An 18,150-nucleotide genomic window follows, 5' to 3' on the forward strand; every position below is an offset into this window, starting at 1 on the left:
CACCTTCATTTTCAGCCTGTGATACTCTGACCAAAGTAAGATTCTGACACCAGCTTCAGAAGCAAGAAAAGCCAGATTTAGATATATAGTTATTATCCTTTCCGATATTAAAAAAAAAGGAATGCTGAAAAAGAGTGATGAATTTTTCATATTAGCATTAATTTATCTTCTTGCAAGGATTTAATTTTCATACTCACACTGCATACATTTAATGAGTTTTATTTTTTCAAAATATTAAAAAAAATTTTTTTGTGAAAAGATTAATTCTTCCTATCCCTAGGGTACTGAGTGAATAAAAATGACGTCCTGGAACAGGGGAAGTCCGAGTTTATCTTTCTGTTTTCTTACCTAATAACCTGTTGGACACAGAGAACTGAGATCTCCAAGGACTTTGTTCAATAGCTCTAGGTATGGCTGAGATTAAAAAAACAAAAACAAAAACCTCATTTTATTTAATTATAGGTAATACAAATATTGCCAGGATGTTGTAGACATGAAGACCAAACACTGGGAAGCCAAATCAGAAGCTAAGTCACAGCTTAGACTTTTTTTTCCTCTGCTTAATGAGAAATAAATTATCATTGCCATCATCCTCCAAACAGCTCTCCTTTTTCTTATTCCTGACCCTCCTGCCCTCTCTGGGCAGCCTGTCTTCTCTTGGCTTGTGGTAATGCGATGAGTGGTGAAGGGGCTTGTGAGGCTTCTGGGTTTTGACAGTGCCAGGAGAAGAGCGGACTCTGGGGCCCCTGGGGTAGTCCTCATCCACTTCATGACACCTGTCAGCCTTCCTGTGCTTCTCACGCTCTCTGCGGGTCCTGTTCATGGCTTCTTTTTGGGTTTCTTTCTTTTCCTGAGGCCACGTGTTATTTCTCCATGAGGCATGGCTCTTCCTCATATCACGGTGGGGCCTCTTACCTGCTGCTTCCATATGAGGCCTCTTGAACTGCCTTGGAAAGTCCCCATTCTTCTGGAGTTCTGGAAAACATAAAAGTATTTCTGCATATTCAGCAGCTCCATGCAGAGCTTTCATTGGTCTGTAAATAACTTAGCAGAGAGGGAAGCCAGACATTTAAATGCATTAATGATATGACATTCTAAAGAGCCCTTACTAAGGTAAAAAAATCACTCACTAAAAACTCAATGGTTGTAGTTCTATATTTCTAAACATGGAAAACATCCAGAAATCCAATGATACTTATTTTGTTCAATAGTTTAACTAGGTTCAACAAGGGAGACAGGGACCAGTGAGAGCAGTAATCATGTCAGCTTTGTGAAAAGTCACATCTGACCAATTCAAGTTCCTGCAGTGATAAAGAGACAGCCCTTGATGATAAGGTGAAGCAAGATGTATAATGTGGCCTTCTGACAGTTTCATATGACATTTCAATTATACTCTGAAGATAAAGTCTGGCCACAGTACTTATAGGTGGATGCCATACTGGACAGGAGATTATTCCTCCAGATTATTCCTCCAGAGTAGAGACCACTGGCTTAGAGACTGAGTGTGCACATGTGCACACACTTGTGTGTCTGAGAGGTTTAAGTGCCAGATCTGATGTTATATTTTATCAGGACTTGGCACTCTTACTATTAGCGTCTGATGGTAGTGATTCTGATGGGATAACTGGGAGATGAGGTTACAGTGAGGGATGAAAACTAAGGTCAACAGAACCTTGAAAGATTAAAGAAGTCACCAATAAAAAAATGGGACAGAGGGCGAAGTAGTATACTTAGGGGACAAAAATGAATTCTAGAATATAGAGCAAAAGTAAGTATCAATAACTACTTATAGACTTCAGCATAAAATATAAAGTCCAATATAGTGAGCCTCAAAGTGGATCTGTGCCACAGAGTTGCTGATATAACTAATTAAAAGGAGAACAAAGGATATTTCCCTGATTATAGAAGTTATAAATGCTCATTAAAGAAAAGTTGGGAAATACAGAAAAGTACAGAGAAAATAACAGAGAAAGCATCCACAACCCTTTAATCCAGAGATGACATTTTGGTGCATTTCTCTGTAATCTTTTAAAAATTTAGTTGTCTAATCATTATCTTCTCATACTATAATTTCTCTACATAGATAAAATATGCAAAATATGCAGAAGTTGAGAAGTAATTCCTCTACTTTCCTCTAAAATTACTATTTTCATTTTGAAAGGACCTGAACTCAGAGAGAGTCTGGAAGAGAATAATGAAAAGGCCAAGGGTCAACAATGTATGAGTTAGCTTGAAAAATATAGAACTATTTGGTCCTGAAAGCAAAAAAAGTAACTTTGTAAACCACTGTGAAGCATATGGCAAGAAAGAAGAGTGGCAGAGAAAATAAGCCTAAATTATAAAATAATTTGGTGAGAAAGAACATTATGTTAGCAACAGCAAATAAAGAAATGGAGGGTGGCTGTGGATCTGGAGCTCTGTTCATAATGCTGGCCAATAAAAAATTACTTCTTTGGGGAAGCTCCAGGAATCACCTAGCAGGGAAAACCTTTCTCTGCTTGAAAAATACTAGAGATATAAAGAGGAAGAACATAATTATTTGTCGAAAAGAAAAATCTCAAAGTAAGCTTTAAAAACTTTGCATGCATAAATGGATATAAGTATTTTCTGGACATTTTCTAAAATGATCATTATGTGAGAAAAATGTTCACTGTGAACAGATTAAAACACAGGATTTTGGGCTTCCCTGGTGGCGCAGTGGTTGCGCGTCCGCCTGCCGATGCAGGGGAACCGGGTTCGCGCCCCGGTCTGGGAGGATCCCACATGCCGCGGAGCGGCTGGGCCCGTGAGCCATGGCCGCTGGGCCTGCGCGTCCCGAGCCTGTGCTCCGCAACGGGAGAGGCCACAACAGAGGGAGGCCCGCATACCACAAAAAAAAAAAAAAAAAAAAACACAGGATTTTTGAAGTGGGTGCTTGATTTCTGGAGATCAAGAAAGTTCCAGTTTTGGGCTTTCCTGGTGGTGCAGTGGTTAAGAATCCACTTGCCAATGCAGGGGACATGGGTTCAAGCCCTGGGCCGGGAGGATCCCACATGCTGCGGAACAACTAAGCCCGTGCGCCACAACTACTGAGCCTGCACTCTAGACCCCATGAGCCACAACTACTGAAGCCCGCGCGCCTAGAGCCTAAGCTCTGCAACAGGAGAAGCCACCGCAACGAAGAGTAGCCCCCACTCGCCGCAACTAGAGAAAGCCCGCGTGCAGCAACAAAGACCCAATGCAGCCAAAAATAAATAAATTAAATAAATAAATTTTAGAAAAAGAAAAGAAAAAAAGAAAGTTCCAGTTTCTATAGTAACTATTAAAAACATTTTTTGTCCTAACCAAAGGCCCCCAAAGCAGTTTGCAAAGAAAGTGCAAAAAAAGAAATTTAGGAACTATTGCAAAGGTGATTTAGTAAGAAATCTAGTAACATACCTTTCATTTTTCGTTTTATTCTCTGATCTCTCTCCCGGATTTCATATTTGTCATCATAGTAGTAGATGAATGGAGATGTTGGAAAGGTCTGGTTAAACATTCGTCTTTCTGTACATTCCTGCAAATTGTATTTGAAATGATGATGTCACAAGGTCACATGTTCAGACAACTTTTTTTGTAAGATTATGGACCACTGTAATTAGTGATGAGCCCCCATTGCTGATACTCACACTGTGGCTGCAGGATGTGGTCTTGCTGGGGACACTGGGAGGATCAGCCAAACACCCGATCGTGCTTACATGCTAGTCTTTCAGGCTTGGATTTTCTTCCTTTATTTCTTTACCTACAAAACCCTTCTTATCTTTTTAAAATCTTCCCTGCCAATCCTGTCCCCCAGCAATGCCTTGTTCCTCTGTTGGAGGGTTTATTTTATTTAAAATTATGTTTTATCAGCTCTTTCCTTGTCTGTCTCTTCTAACAGCCTTCCATCAAGTGTTTCTCCTTTTCTTCTTCTCTTCACATTTACACCCTCAATGTGGGGGTAAATTCTTAGCCCTTTACTCCTTTTCATCCACACAAGTAGTTTTTTGCAAGCTTATTTTAAACCAACACTCACTGCTCACAAGGGCAGTGATTCTTATGGTGGGGAGCAGGGTGGTGGTGGGTTACGCCTAGCTTGAAAATGTTCCTAGGTAATCCTGAAGGAAACCTCTCTTCTCTTTGCTCCCCCTACTTAAGAAGAGATCACTCCTCTCACTCACCCCAGGACAGCTCCCTACTCTCCTGACTCTGGCCTTCTGGTAGCTGCTACTTCCCAAATCCACATCCTTGGCCTGACCCACGTCCCATGTAGTAGGCTTTGTTTATCCTGGTCTGCGACACATATCCATTCAGCTTGTCTCAAACCAAATAATGTCTTTCATTTGAAAGAGGCTTCATTTTGGAACTTTCCGCTTCTGTCTTCTGCCATCTTGCCTAAAATTTATTATAAACGTTCAATGCTTCTTAGCTAGGTACTGGAGAAAAATTAAACTACAAGTATACCCTGCTTTTAAAAAGTTTGCTTTATACCGCTTCACTTTTATGAAAGACCTGTTTTCACTAGCAGAAAGAAATATGAAGAGGATTTTTTTCACCTTTACAAGAAAAGGTGAAAAGTGAAAATAGTGTTTAGCATTTGTTTTGCAGCAACCATTACAGAGACAGTGAGCACCCGGAGCAGTGGGAGTGGCCCCGCCACACTCCTTCCCCAGGAACTGCCCTCAGCATCTCGGCGTCAAGCCGCCATAGCTTCGAACTGTGTCTCTGAGCATCTGTGCTTTATCTCCATTTATTTTTTGCGTTCGTTAGAAAGATGCGTTGTAAGGTAACTGCTTCTTTGCTTTACAGCTACTTTGGCTTAGGAAAGGTTTCACAGGAAACGCTCTACTTTCAGATAATAGGGAAAATCTGTTCTTCTTAGGAAGAAAGTATGTGAAATATTTGCATAGAATTTAGCAGATTTATCATAACTTTGTCATTATATACTCAACCTGTAATACTTTTTTTTTCTTAACATCTTTATTGGAGTATAATTGCTTTACAATGGTGTGTTAGTTTCTGCTTTATAACAAAGTGAATCAGCTATGCATATACATATATCCCCATATCTCCTCTCTCTTGCGTCTCCCTCCCACCCCTCTAGGTGGACACAAAGCACCGAGCTGATCTTGTGCTATGCGGCTGCTTCCCACTAGCTATCGATTTTACATTTGGGAGTGTATATGTATCCATGCCACTCTCTCACTTTGCCCCAGCTTACCCTTCCCATTCCCCATGTCCTCAAGTCCATTCTCTATGTCTGAGTCTTTATTCCTGTCCTGCCCCTAGGTTCTTCAGAACCATTTTTTTTTTTTAAGATTCCATGTATATGTGTTAGCATACGGTATTTGTTTTTCTCTTTCTGACTTACTTCACTCTGTATGGCAGGCTCTAGGTCCATCCACCTCACTACAAATAACTCAATTTCGTTTCTTTTTATGGCTGAGTAATAGTACATTGTATATACGTGCCACATCTTCTTTATCCACTCATCTGTCGATGGACACTTAGGTTGCTTCCATGTCTTGGCTATTGTAAACAGAGCTGCAATGAACATTGTGGTACATGACTCTCTGTGAATTATGGTTTTCTCAGGGTATATGCCTAGTAGTGGGATTGCTGGGTCATATGGTAGTTCTATTTGTAGTTTTTTAAGGAACCTCCATACTGTTCTCCATATTGGCTGTATCCATTACATTTCCACCAACAGTGTAAGAGGTCAACTTGTAATTCTAAGATACTTGACCAAACTGGCCACCATACACTTAGAAACATAGTTTGTAGATTTTAAAAACTAGGGATCATTCTAAATATACACTTAAGTATAGAAAATAAAGTAATGGAAATCTGTACCTAACCATTTAGCTTTATCAAATCAACATTTACCCTTAATTTAGTTGTTCCCCCCTAAGCATTAACGATATAATTGAGATCCTCTGTGTAACTCTCCTTCCCACTTCCCATTCATCTCCTTCCCTTTCCAGAAGCTGCCATGGTCTTAAAGTTGGTCCCTGCCATTCTCATGTTTTAATACTCTTAATAATTTTTTTTTTTTTTTTTTTTTTTTTGTGGTATGCGGGCCTCTCACTGTTGTGGCCTCTCCCGTTGTGGAGCACAGGCTCCGGACGCATAGGCTCAGCGGCCATGGCTCACGGGCCTAGCCGCTCCGCGGCATGTGGGATCTTCCCGGACTGGGGCACGAACCCGTGTCCCCTGCATCGGCAGGCGGACTCTCGACCACTGTGCCACCAGGGAAGCCCTAATACTCCTACTATTAACAAATATTCCAATAAACAGTAGTATAACTTTGAAGTGTTCAGATTTCACAAAAATGGTAACATTCTATAAATATTTTGAAGTATTATTAGGTTATAATAGTTTCACAGACTAAGGTGAGTGGTGTTCTTTGGATTATCTATCTGAATAAAGGTTTGGTAACACTTGACTACAAACCTACCTGGGTCTGGTATATTTTGGTGGGGAGAATTCTGATTATTAATTCAGTTTCTTTAGTGGTATTGGTTCATGTAAGTTTGTTCTTCTTCAATAATTTTGATTAATTTATATTTTTGCAGAGAATTATTTTATCTGCATTTTCAGATTTAACATTGAATTTCATTTTTTGTTTGTTTGTTTTTTGGCCACGCAGCATGCAGTATCTTAGTTCCCCCACCAGGGATCAAACCTGTGCCCCCTGCAGTGGAAGCACAGAGTTTTAACCACTGGACAGCCAGGGAAGTCCCTAACATTGAAGTTTATACAGTATTCTTTAAGTAAAAAATTATACTGTATTTTAAGCTATTTACACTTTTACACTCATTGTTTATTTGTATCTTTTCCTTTTCTTCGAGCAGTTTTTCCAGAAGTCTCTTTTCTTTTGAAAAGAAAATGTTTTCAAAGAACCAGCTTTTGGTTTTGATGATGCTATTAATCATGTTTTCTATTTCAGTAATTTTGGTTATCTTTATAATTTCCTTCTTCCAACTATCTTCAGATTTAACCTGTTGTTGAGTTTCTGGATCTTTTTGGGCTTTTTTGGGTATTGAAAGTTATAAGGCAAACCTATAAGGTAACATAAAGAATTGCTTTTATAAATCACTATCCATGGTGGCACCAAGTTTCCAGAGGAAAGGATACCCATAAGATTTGGGTCTAAGATTCTACTATGGTTTGAATGTTTGTGTATCCCTCCACCCAATTCATGTGTTGAAATCTAAACCCCAAGGTGATGGTATTAGGAGGTGGACCCTTTAGGAGGTGATTAGATCACAGGGGTGGAACTCTTGTAAAAGAGACCCCACAGAGCTCTCTAGCCTCTTCCACCATATGAGGACACAGCAAGAAAGTGCCATCTATGAGGAAGCGGCCCTCACAAGACACTGATTCTGCACCATGGTTGTGGTGAGAAATAAATTCCTGTTGTTTATAAGCCACTCAGTCTATGGTAGTTTGTTTATAGCAGCCTGAATAGACTAAGAGTCTATAGAATATTAAGAGCAAATTACAATTACAAAAAGGTACTAGAGCTCTTGATATACTCCCAGTGCCCCACTCATCCTGGAGTAGTCTCTTCACATGGTGAGTACTGCTTTCTATTGCAGTTTGCCTCATATGGAGCTGCTTATGATTGTCCCTGCCTCCCCAGTTAGAGTGAGTGGAATTAGGGAAGGGCGATGCCACATTCCCCTTAGAGTATCTTTCACATGAAGAAGCTATTTATTAACATCTATAGAGCTGAAGTTCTGAAACTGAAGGGGAAGGGCCCTCAGACAGCTGTAACTACCTGCCCAGTCTCCTATTTGGATCCTATACAGTCTAGACTGATGTGGCTCTACAGAGCTATACAGTACTATAAACACTTTCCAAAGCTAAATGTAAATTATATTTTGATTATCCACATCGCTGGTCCCCTCCATTAGCACAGACAATTGATAGTTGGCTATATAATTTATCTACTATTCTGGATTAGCCACACCACTGATCTTCTTCATTAGCGTGGATAATCTAGAGTTCTTCATCTATGGCAGCAATGAGGCTGCCAAATTTGCTTTATGGTAAATTAAAAATTATCTAAATCTAGATTTCAGGGATAAGTTCCAAATGCTTTTAATATATTTCCTATCTACATTAACAGGAGTGACTAGTAAGCAGTATGTGTCCAACTCTAATTGTTTTTTCTTAATTGAACAAACATAAATGCTAAAATTATACCCTTTTGCTTTAAAGAGGTAAGCAAGCATAAATTGCACATCTGTGTGATTTGTGTGGCAGTGGACTACTTATGTGAATATGTTCGCTAAACAACATCTGAGTTTTGGCAACAAGGAGGAATACACAGAGCAGTAAAAGATCTAGAGATGATAATTTTGCAAAAAAAAGGTATTCTCAAACTAGCTTTTCAGTGTGAGTTCTATAGAAGTGAGGTAATTATACTGCAAGGTCCCTCCGTCTGTATCCCCATACTATGGATCTGATCACATTGGAAATACCAAATCAGTGCTGAGAGCTCTCCCTGTACAACTTCTTTGCTTTGGAAATAAAGAAACTGGAGACCAGGGAGAAAAAGTGGGTTGTTTTAAGTCACATGGTTAAGTCAGTAGTAGAGCAAAAATTAAAACTGAGGATCAGAGCTCCATCCTCTCTTTCATATTCTATCCCTTTACTCCACGGTCCTGCTGTCCCAATGTGGAAGAAAAGCTCCATCTGTTGATGGACTCTGTCCCACACTTTTTCTTCTCCAGACTTTTTGTCTCTCCCTGTATCGTAGAGCTCTGTCCCCAAGGTCTGCACTGGTGAAGCGCCATGGTCAGGACTCAACACGTGACCTGCAATACCATTCCATCCTACTGTTCACACCTCTATCCATTTTGTAGACTCCCTACCTCTGCGTGCTTTCCACCTCCTGTCATCAGATCTGACTTGATATTAGTATATTTTGGTTTCTAGGCTATTAGAAGCCTATCTGGAGACTGGGAGTGTATTTCTCCATACAGATTTTCTACTTCTTGTGCCACTGCCTTTCCTCCTCTGTCTCAAGATTCTCAGAACGTATAGGCTGTGAGTCTATTCTTATTGCATCCTGTCTCTGGGATGAGCTGTTGCTGTTTCACGCTTAATGAGATAACTGGCTAGGAGACTCACTCCCACCTCACAGCAGCAAGTTTCTGCTTTGACACCTCAGTATCTGGAACACACAAAGTTTGGCCCTTTCAGTTAGGGTTAGGAAATATGCAGGTTGGATAGGGAATTGGGGCATTTGTGGGGTAGGCAGGATGGTTGATGATGCAGCACCTCTGTCTTTCCACTAGCGAGTGTCAGGGTTTGCATGTGAGTGGTAAAGATTTAACTGAACACAGTACTGGGGAAAACCAGAGATACTGGAGAACTATATAGAAAATCTAAAAATCACGATTTGGCTGGGTCAAAGTACTAGTAATCCTAAGAACTCGTGAGAACTGTAACCATTCTACCGACTACTATTATTTGTCTGAATGATTCTATGAACTGTATTTGTTTTAGACTAACATGCATGTATACTGAAAACATTTAGAAGAATGTGCTCTGACAGATCTGTTAGTCTGGTAGGGATAGGAAAAGTAAATCAGTTGAAAACATATTAAGTCTTACTTCAAGATATTAGTTTATAAAAGAAATGTGCTCAGAATTACTCGGGCTCATCTTTCAGCAACCACTCCTGAACAACAGAATGCTTTATGCCCAAATTCCACTTAAACTTACATGTCCGTAATGGCCTTCTTGCCCGCAGTTGTAGCAATACACTAAGGCTGATTGTCCAGAAGGGGTCTTTGGCTTTTTGGGTGGTCCAGGTTTGGTCTGCAACATGAATATTTGTGAAGATTTAGTGAATGTCAGAAGAAAATTAAAACCTCGTTCTTTCCAAAATAACTTAAAAACAAATATCCTCAAGGTTTTTATTTATTTATTTTTGGCTGCATTGGGTCTTCGTTGCTGTGCACAGTCTTTTCTCTAGTTGCGGCGAGCGTGGGCCACTCCTCGTTGCGGTGCGGGGGCCTCTCCTGCTGCAGAGCACGGGCTCTAGGCGCGTGGGCTTCAGTAATTGTGGTGTGCGGGCTTCAGTAGTTGTGGCTCGCGGGCTCTAGAGCGCAGGCTCAAGTAGCTGTGACGCACAGGCTTAGTTGCTCTGCGGCATGTGGGATCTTCCCGGACCAGGGCTCGAACCCGTGTCCCCTGCCTTGGCAGGTGGATTCTTAACCACTGTGCCACCAGGGAAGTCCCAGGAGGCAGTATTTCTAAGGAATTGCTTACCTAAAAAAAGCTCTTGGGATTTCCCTGGTAGTGCAGTGGGTAAGAATCTGCCTGCTAAGGCAGGGGACACGGATTTGTGCCCTGGTCCGGGAAGATCCCACATGCCGCAGAGCAACTAAGCCTGTGCGTCACAGCTACTTGAGCCTGCGCTCTAGAGCCCGCGAGCCACAAATGAGCCCGCACGCCGCAACTACTGAAGCCCATGTGCCCTAGAGCCCGTGTGCCACAACTACTGAGCTCATGTGCCACAACTACTGAAGCCCACGTGCTCTAGGGCCCACGTGCTCCAACTACTGAGCCCGCACACCTACAGCCCATGTTCTGCCTTGGCAGGTGGATTCTTAACCACTGTGCCACCAGGGAAGTCCCAGGAGGCAGTATTTCTAAGGAATTGCTTACCTAAAAAAAGCTCTTGGGATTTCCCTGGTAGTGCAGTGGGTAAGAATCTGCCTGCTAAGGCAGGGGACACGGATTTGTGCCCTGGTCCGGGAAGATCCCACATGCCGCAGAGCAACTAAGCCTGTGCGTCACAGCTACTTGAGCCTGCGCTCTAGAGCCCGCGAGCCACAAATGAGCCCGCACGCCGCAACTACTGAAGCCCATGTGCCCTAGAGCCCGTGTGCCACAACTACTGAGCTCATGTGCCACAACTACTGAAGCCCACGTGCTCTAGGGCCCACGTGCTCTAGGGCCCAAGTGCTCCAACTACTGAGCCCGCACACCTACAGCCCATGTTCTGCAACAAGAGAAGCCACCGCAATGAGAAGCCCGTGCACTGCAACAAAGAGTACCCCTGCTCACAACTAGAGAAAGCCTGCGTGCAGGAACAAACTACGTGCAGGAACGAAGACCCAATGCAGCCCAAATAAATAAATAAATAAATAAATAAAATTAAAAGAAAAGAAATACTGCCTCCTACAGTTTAGTGTGGAGACCCCATATTCTGATGGTTCTGTGTACTGAAGTGTGTAACATGATAACAATTCTTTTATTCTTAACATCAACATGTGCTTTCCTCACCTTCCTCACTCCTCATTCCATTCCGCATTGTGCCCAATACTGTGTTACGTATTAGGTATCTCAGAGGAGAATAAAAGCCCAGTAGAACATGACAGACATAAAAATAGATAACGACAACAATGTAAGCACAGTGATAGAAGCGTGTACAAGGTATTAATGGAGTGCCAAGGGGGACCCATCATTGGATGGGTAAGGAACTCAGGTAAAGCTTCCCTTGAAATATAAAAAGTTTAAATTTACTCTAAAAGAATTAGGTGTAAATCAAATGGAAAATTTTAGATAGAGGGTAAAGAGAAATTAGGATGCTTTTCAGGTTTCTAACTTGGGTAAACTGGTGAGCAGTAGTGTCAACAACTGATTCAGAAAAGGTAGGAAAAGAAGGCAGAGTCAATTTAGAGGGAAAGATGATGAAGTCTTTTTTGGATGTTGAGTATCTAGGTGGAGACAGATGTCCACCAGGCAGTTATCTGTGTAAGATAAAGCTTAGAAAACACATCTGTGCTGAAGATTAGATCTGAAAGTAAGCTGCATTAATAGTGGAGGCTGAAATGACCAGAGTGGACAGTATCGCCATAGCCAGATGAGCAGCAGTGAGCTAAAGATGGAACTCTGGGAACAACAACACACAAGGGGCAGGCAGAAAAGCCTGTGAAAGAGACAGAGAAGGAGAGGTTAAAGAACAGAATGCAGAGCCACAGAGAACGGTCATAGACCTTAGATAAGTTTCAAGATGGATGAACTGATCTATGATGTCAAATACAGCAGAGAAGCCTAGTGAGATTAGGACTGGGAAACACCCTTAGATTTCACACTGTTCATGGATAACTTTATTGTGAGAATTTTGGAATCAGTAAGAAGGTAGAAAGAGTAGAAAGCAATAGGTTGAAGAGTGAAGGAGATGCATGCAAAGGTGGCAGAACTATAAAGAAGAGCAAGGAAATGATTACCCACAAAAGCCAGGACAGTGGTTACTTCCTGTGGGGAGAGAATAGAGCAGAGGATCTCAGGGTAGCTGCAATTTTCTATTTTCGAACATAGTGGTGTCATATAACTTAAGTGTGTTATACAACTCATTTGTTAAATTGTACACATATGTTTGATGCACTTTTCACTATGTATATTACATTTCGTAACAAGAAATGTTTAAAAAATGAATGGAAGTTGAAGAAAAGTAGACAGTAGGTATATATTAAGAAGCATGAGTAAAAAGGGGCAAAATAAGATCAGTCAGTACCTAGGACGAGGATTTGGTGGAGTTTGTTATTAGAATGGGAGAGACCTGAAAATGTGAGAAAGCTAATAGAGGTGGAGAAGTTGAAAACACAGAGAAAGGATGGATAGAGCAAAACTCCTGACGTGGCACGGGCTTTAAAAAGGAGGAGAAAAAACTAATTCCCCCCATATTTTTTGGAGATTGGAAGGATGAGAATAAACTTGGATAAGTTTATTTCTTATATTCTTTATTGGGTGTCTACAAAGAGAGCCAACTAACTGGTCTGTCAACTGATTTTGTTATTTAATGTGGCGAACAGGTGGTCTGTGGGATGTTTTATTTTCTTGATACAGGAAAATAATCTATAGGTTATAAAAATAACCTTCTTCAAACAACTGTACTTTTAGCTCCATTTCCTAAATTGAAAAACTGGAGGATGACAATAACCTGAAACATGTTTTCTAATGAAAATACAAAATGGAATTTACAATCTCAGCTATTACCAATTGGGATATAATCAAAAAACAGTCAACAAATGTCTTATATCCTCTAATAAAAAACGTGGGTCACGAATTAAGACTAGCTAAAAGCCATTAAATACAGTTTTTAAAAAAATTAATCAATTTATTTATTTATTTATTTTTGGCTGCATTGGGTCTTCATTGCTGTGCATGGGCTTTTTCTAGTTGCGGGGAGCGGGGGCTACTCTTCATTGTGGTGCGCAGGCTTCTCATTGCGGTGGCTTCTCTTGTTGCGGAGCACAGGCTCTAGGCGCACGAGCTTCAGTAGTTGTGGCATGCAGGCTTCAGTAGTTGTGGTGCATGGGCTTAGTTGCTCCCCGGCATGTGGGATCTTCCCAGACCAGGTTCAAACCCGTGTTCCCTGCACTGGCAGGCAGATTCTTAACCACTGCACCACCAGGGCAGTCCCTTAAATACAGCTTTAACAGGTATGCACATAAGCATGTAGAACTCGTGCAGCAGTTTACAAATTTGTTCAGGTAGTAGAGCACCGGGAAGACATGAAATTACTAAGCAGAAATAATTTTTCCATCTAAAAGATAACTATATTATTTGGTGTGATACAAAATTGCAACCATGAGTATATGTGGTTTAAGAGAAAGAAATAAAACCAAAAGAGGTGGTACCATGGATGTGAAGGTAGAACAGATAAGAAGTTGTCAAAAGCTACTGGTGAATCAAATACAATGAAGACTACAAAATCCATTGGACTTAACAGCCAGGAAGTTGTTGGCAACTGGAAACTGGTGTGAGCAGTTTCATTTGAGAGGCAGAGGCACAAGCCGGATTGTAAGGGGTTTATTGCAAGTAGAAAGATGCTAAAGAACAGAACATAGATGACTTTTTCAAGAAACCACACTGGGTATGGGAGAAAGGAAGGGGACAAGTAGAGCAAAATGTAAGTCCAAGGATGCCTCCATTAGTGACATTTACCAGAGTGCTGGGCACATGGCATGAGCATCTATATACATTCTTTCATTAATCTATTCAAAAAAATAATTATTGAGTACCTAATACATGCCAGATACTGTTCTAAGATTAGCTAATTGAGAAGTGAGCAGGACAAAAATCATTGCTCACATCTCCAGTGGTAGAAGACAGATGAACAAAACCCACACACACACACACACACACACACACACACACACACACACACACGGACAGTATCAGATAGTAATAAATGGTACGCAGGCAATTAAAACAGTTATGTAAATGAGTCATTGGTGGTGACTCAGATTGACTTTGGGGGAAACTCTCACTGGGAAGGTCATTTCTTACAACAAAAAACCCCCAAGTATGTGATCACTGGGGAAACAGCATTCTGGGCATAAGGCATGGGGAACAGGTAGTGTAAAGCCCTGAGGTGAGCATAAGCTTGCTATATTTGAGTATCTGAAAAATATCTATAACTTGGAAGTGTAGTAGGTGAAGGAAGACCAGGAGAAAAGGAGGTTCTAAAGGTGAAGAGGGACCAGATCATAAATAAGGGTGAAGAGTGCTGGATTTACTTTATGTGGCATGGAAAGCTAGTGTGAAGCTAATGGTATGGGCTCAACAACTAACTGGCAACTGTTAGCAGAGAGTATAACCAATGAAAGAAAAATCCACCCCCCAAATTATACACGTTGTCTGAAAAACTTACCTATGTTTAAAAGTTTCTCTACTTATGTTTGTGCAAATACATGACAATTTATCTCTGAGCCCAGAATTCTAGGTTGATTCATGAGAAGGAAAATACGCTCACTTATGTTTAGTCCATGGAATAAGAGTTCCATTGGTTCAAATCCTATGCAAAAGGACAAGATGAATCAGGAAGTAATTATGAGGGGAGCTTATGAGAACCAAATTAGCAGGGATATCCAGACATTGGAACTTGACTGGCACGGATACAAGTAGGGACTTCCTCACAGGAGGGGCCACCTGTACCCCTACGGCACTTCTGGCTTCTCCTTGGGAGAACAGAACAGAAGGATAGTCACACTACCACACAACTCTTCAGTGGTTCATTCCTATCACCTCCTCTCAGAGTAAAGGCCACAGTGCTCCTGATCCTCCTTTCCCTATTTCACCCTCTAGTATACTAAACTGGTTTTTTATTATGTTTATCATCTGTTTCCCCATTTCTAGAATGCGAGGTACATGAGGGCAGGTATCTTCATCCAGTCCACTATGCATCCCTATGCCCAAAATCTAGAGTGTGCAAACTATGGCTGGCAGGTCAAATCCGGCCTCCTGCCTGTTTTATATGGCCTATAAGGTGATGGTTTAAAAATTCTAAAAAAGAATGTTTTGTAATATGTGAAAATTATATACAATTCAAAATTCAGTGTCCATAAATTACTGGAACACAGCCCAGTTGCTTTTCATGCTACAGGGATCAAGTTATGACAGAGACCAATGACTGGCCTGCCAAGCTAAAATATTTACTATCTGGCTCTTTACAAAAAAAGTTTGCCAACACCTGACCTAGAGCATGGTAAGTGCTCAATAAATAGGTGGTGAATGAGTAGATGTTACAGCCTCTAAAATTTTAGAGTGAAAATGAATTATGCAGCCAATAAAAGTATTTAAAGTAGATATGAATACTGAAAATCTCTGCTACTGATTGAGGATACAGAGCAAAAGCTTTATAGAATTTCTCTGAATTTAATTATTTTATTGCTTAAGTTTGAGGAAATTACAAGTAGTACTAAATGCTGTTCCATCTGTCTGTAGCACTCTTCCCCCTGATAAATATGGTAAGCTCCTTCACCTCCTTCAAGTCTTGGCTCAAATGTCATTTTCTTAGTAAGGCCCTCCTGACCACCCTATTTAACGTTGCTAGCTCCCTCCAGTTGGTGTTCCCTATGCTGCTTCACTACCCTCCCTCCCTTCCTTTTTTAAAACTCCATGGCACTTACTACATCTGACATACTGTATATTTTACTTGTTTGTTTTGTCTGTCTCCCAACGTGAAGGGATTCTGTCTGTTTTTTTGTTCAGTGCTGTACTCCAGATCCTAGAACAGGCCTAGGCATATAGTAGGAGTTCAGCAAATATTAATGAATTAATAATCAGGTAATGCATATATAAAGTGCATGGCCCATAGTAAGCATCCAATACATTTTAGTTATTGTTAATGATCTGGATACTTTGGGAAATTATATCAATTTTTATGTCATTAAGGGACAATGTATAAAATTATGCTTTGATATATTAAAAAGGCTGAATAAATTAATACAGCTTCCTAAGCATCTCTCATACTTTACCTTGAGAATCAGCTATGTACTGGCAGAACCAGGAAGGAATTAGTAATAGAGACATCCTTCTTAATCAAGATTTTGAAAGCATGTTTCATGTTGATACTTATTTTATTTTGAAAGAAATCTCATTCAAAAAGCTTCATATTTAGCCCCACTGTTCATTTATGCCCCTGGATGAAGTACAAACATTTGGATGTTCATTCATCTGAATAATATCACTAGTTAAAAACTTCCATTATTACTAATAAAAATAGCAACAGTATTTATATTGTGCTATGGAAATTTAAACTGTTTCACAATAATTAATTAGTAAATGACATGACAAACACTATCTACATACTCTCATTTTAATAAACTATCATGTACTAGGATTTAATAGGAATGAAATCAGCCTAGATCTTACCTAATTAGAGAATATTTCTGTATTAGAAAATACAGTACTGAAAACTCAATAATTATTTCCAGTGGACAAGTTTTCATACTATGATCTAACAAAAATCTTACAGCTATTTAAAGTGTTAGAAATATAAATTTGTGACTCAATATTTCTGCCTTGGAGCGTGTCTTTATTTTTAATTAACAGTAAAGGTCCAATTTAAAGCAGAATGTGTCAACTGATTAGCTCTAAGTTCAAGATTCTGTCATACATGTCTGTACTGCAGACAAAAAGTTAAATACAAGGGAATGAATGTAGTTTTTAGAACTTTTTTTTAAAGTTAAAAGATTTATCTAAAGATTTTGACCCAATGGATAACCAAATGAACTATTTATGAAAGCAGATCTTTTTCTTTTCTTTTTTTTGGCTACAGACATTTAAATAATCTATATTTGTAGGGTGATATCTTAGAGATTACTTTACTATCAATATATAGAAGTAATAACCTGGTAGATAGCGTTACCTATGAAAGGTCCATCCCATCTGCTATTCTTGCTGAAAGCTTTTCATGCACCAGTAAACTCAGTAAATATCAGAAGATAAAGCATAAGCCTACCACGCCACGGATTTACTCCTAATGTCTCCTCAAAGTGCAGCCCAATGCAACGATTACAAATGATTTTCTTCTAATGTCATTTTACATAACCCTTTTTTCTGCATGAGTAGTTAGTGCGGAATGAATGAATGAATGCCATTAAAACAGTTAATCATTATCTAGGACACTGGCCTTACTCCCTTCACTACTAGGAATCTCCATGACAAAGGCCAAGAGATCAAAACGCCAGAGCTGCCTCAGTGTCCTATTTCTAACAGTAATTTTTTATGCAAATGACCTGCTGGGCATCTCTCTCTGTGACCTTGGGCTGCCCTCATCTAAACTGACTTTGATCCAATGAGGGCTTGTATCTAGTTGAAGCTCATTACTATATACGATCTGCAATCAATTGCACTAACTAAAGGGAATTTTCTACTCTTGTGAACGCAAAACAGACTTATTTTTAAAATCATGCATATGCTTAAAGACTAGACTATATGTTTTTTATTAATCGAATTTGTTATATGAGTATATATTAAAAAGCAAATATATTACTTGAAGTAAATGTATGAATGACCAAATGTAACATTGATAAAGCACTGAGCTTAGCTCCAGTCCTCCTGAACAAGTCACATTTGTAAATACACCTCTCAAATCAATTATGCTTTTTATGTTTGAAAACTACCTTACTCTTTCAAAAATATTTCCAATTTCTTCTTTTAATAAACTCACTAATAGCACAAGCCTCCTCCCAATATTCAAGTATTTTAAAATATTCAACCCAAGTAATCAAATAGGATTTGCCAAGACAATGTTACAAGAAACCAAAAGCTTGCCAACAACGTCAAAGTCCACTAGTTGAAGTGACCTAATGGCATGAATTTGACATTTGAGCAAAA

At 39.9% G+C, this 18,150-nt stretch overlaps 1 protein-coding gene across 3 annotated transcripts in view; it reads right to left on the bottom strand.

Moving 5' to 3' along the window:
• Positions 1 to 203: 203 nt before the first annotated feature.
• The window catches only part of ZCCHC7 (zinc finger CCHC-type containing 7), a 248,814-nt gene continuing 230,867 nt past the window's right edge, over positions 204 to 18,150 (bottom strand). For all 3 annotated transcript variants that reach the window (XM_024126139.1, XM_024126137.3, XM_024126138.3), the window contains exons 7-9: positions 9,736 to 9,831; positions 3,418 to 3,535; positions 204 to 975 (exon numbers count right to left, since the gene is read on the bottom strand). In XM_024126139.1, coding sequence (XP_023981907.1) covers positions 533 to 975; positions 3,418 to 3,535; positions 9,736 to 9,831 — 657 coding nt within the window. In that variant the 3' untranslated portion in view covers positions 204 to 532. The remainder of the gene's footprint in view (positions 976 to 3,417; positions 3,536 to 9,735; positions 9,832 to 18,150) is intronic.

This window comes from Physeter macrocephalus, chromosome 9 (genome assembly GCF_002837175.3).
Source record: "Physeter macrocephalus isolate SW-GA chromosome 9, ASM283717v5, whole genome shotgun sequence".
Lineage (NCBI taxonomy): Eukaryota > Metazoa > Chordata > Mammalia > Artiodactyla > Physeteridae > Physeter > Physeter macrocephalus.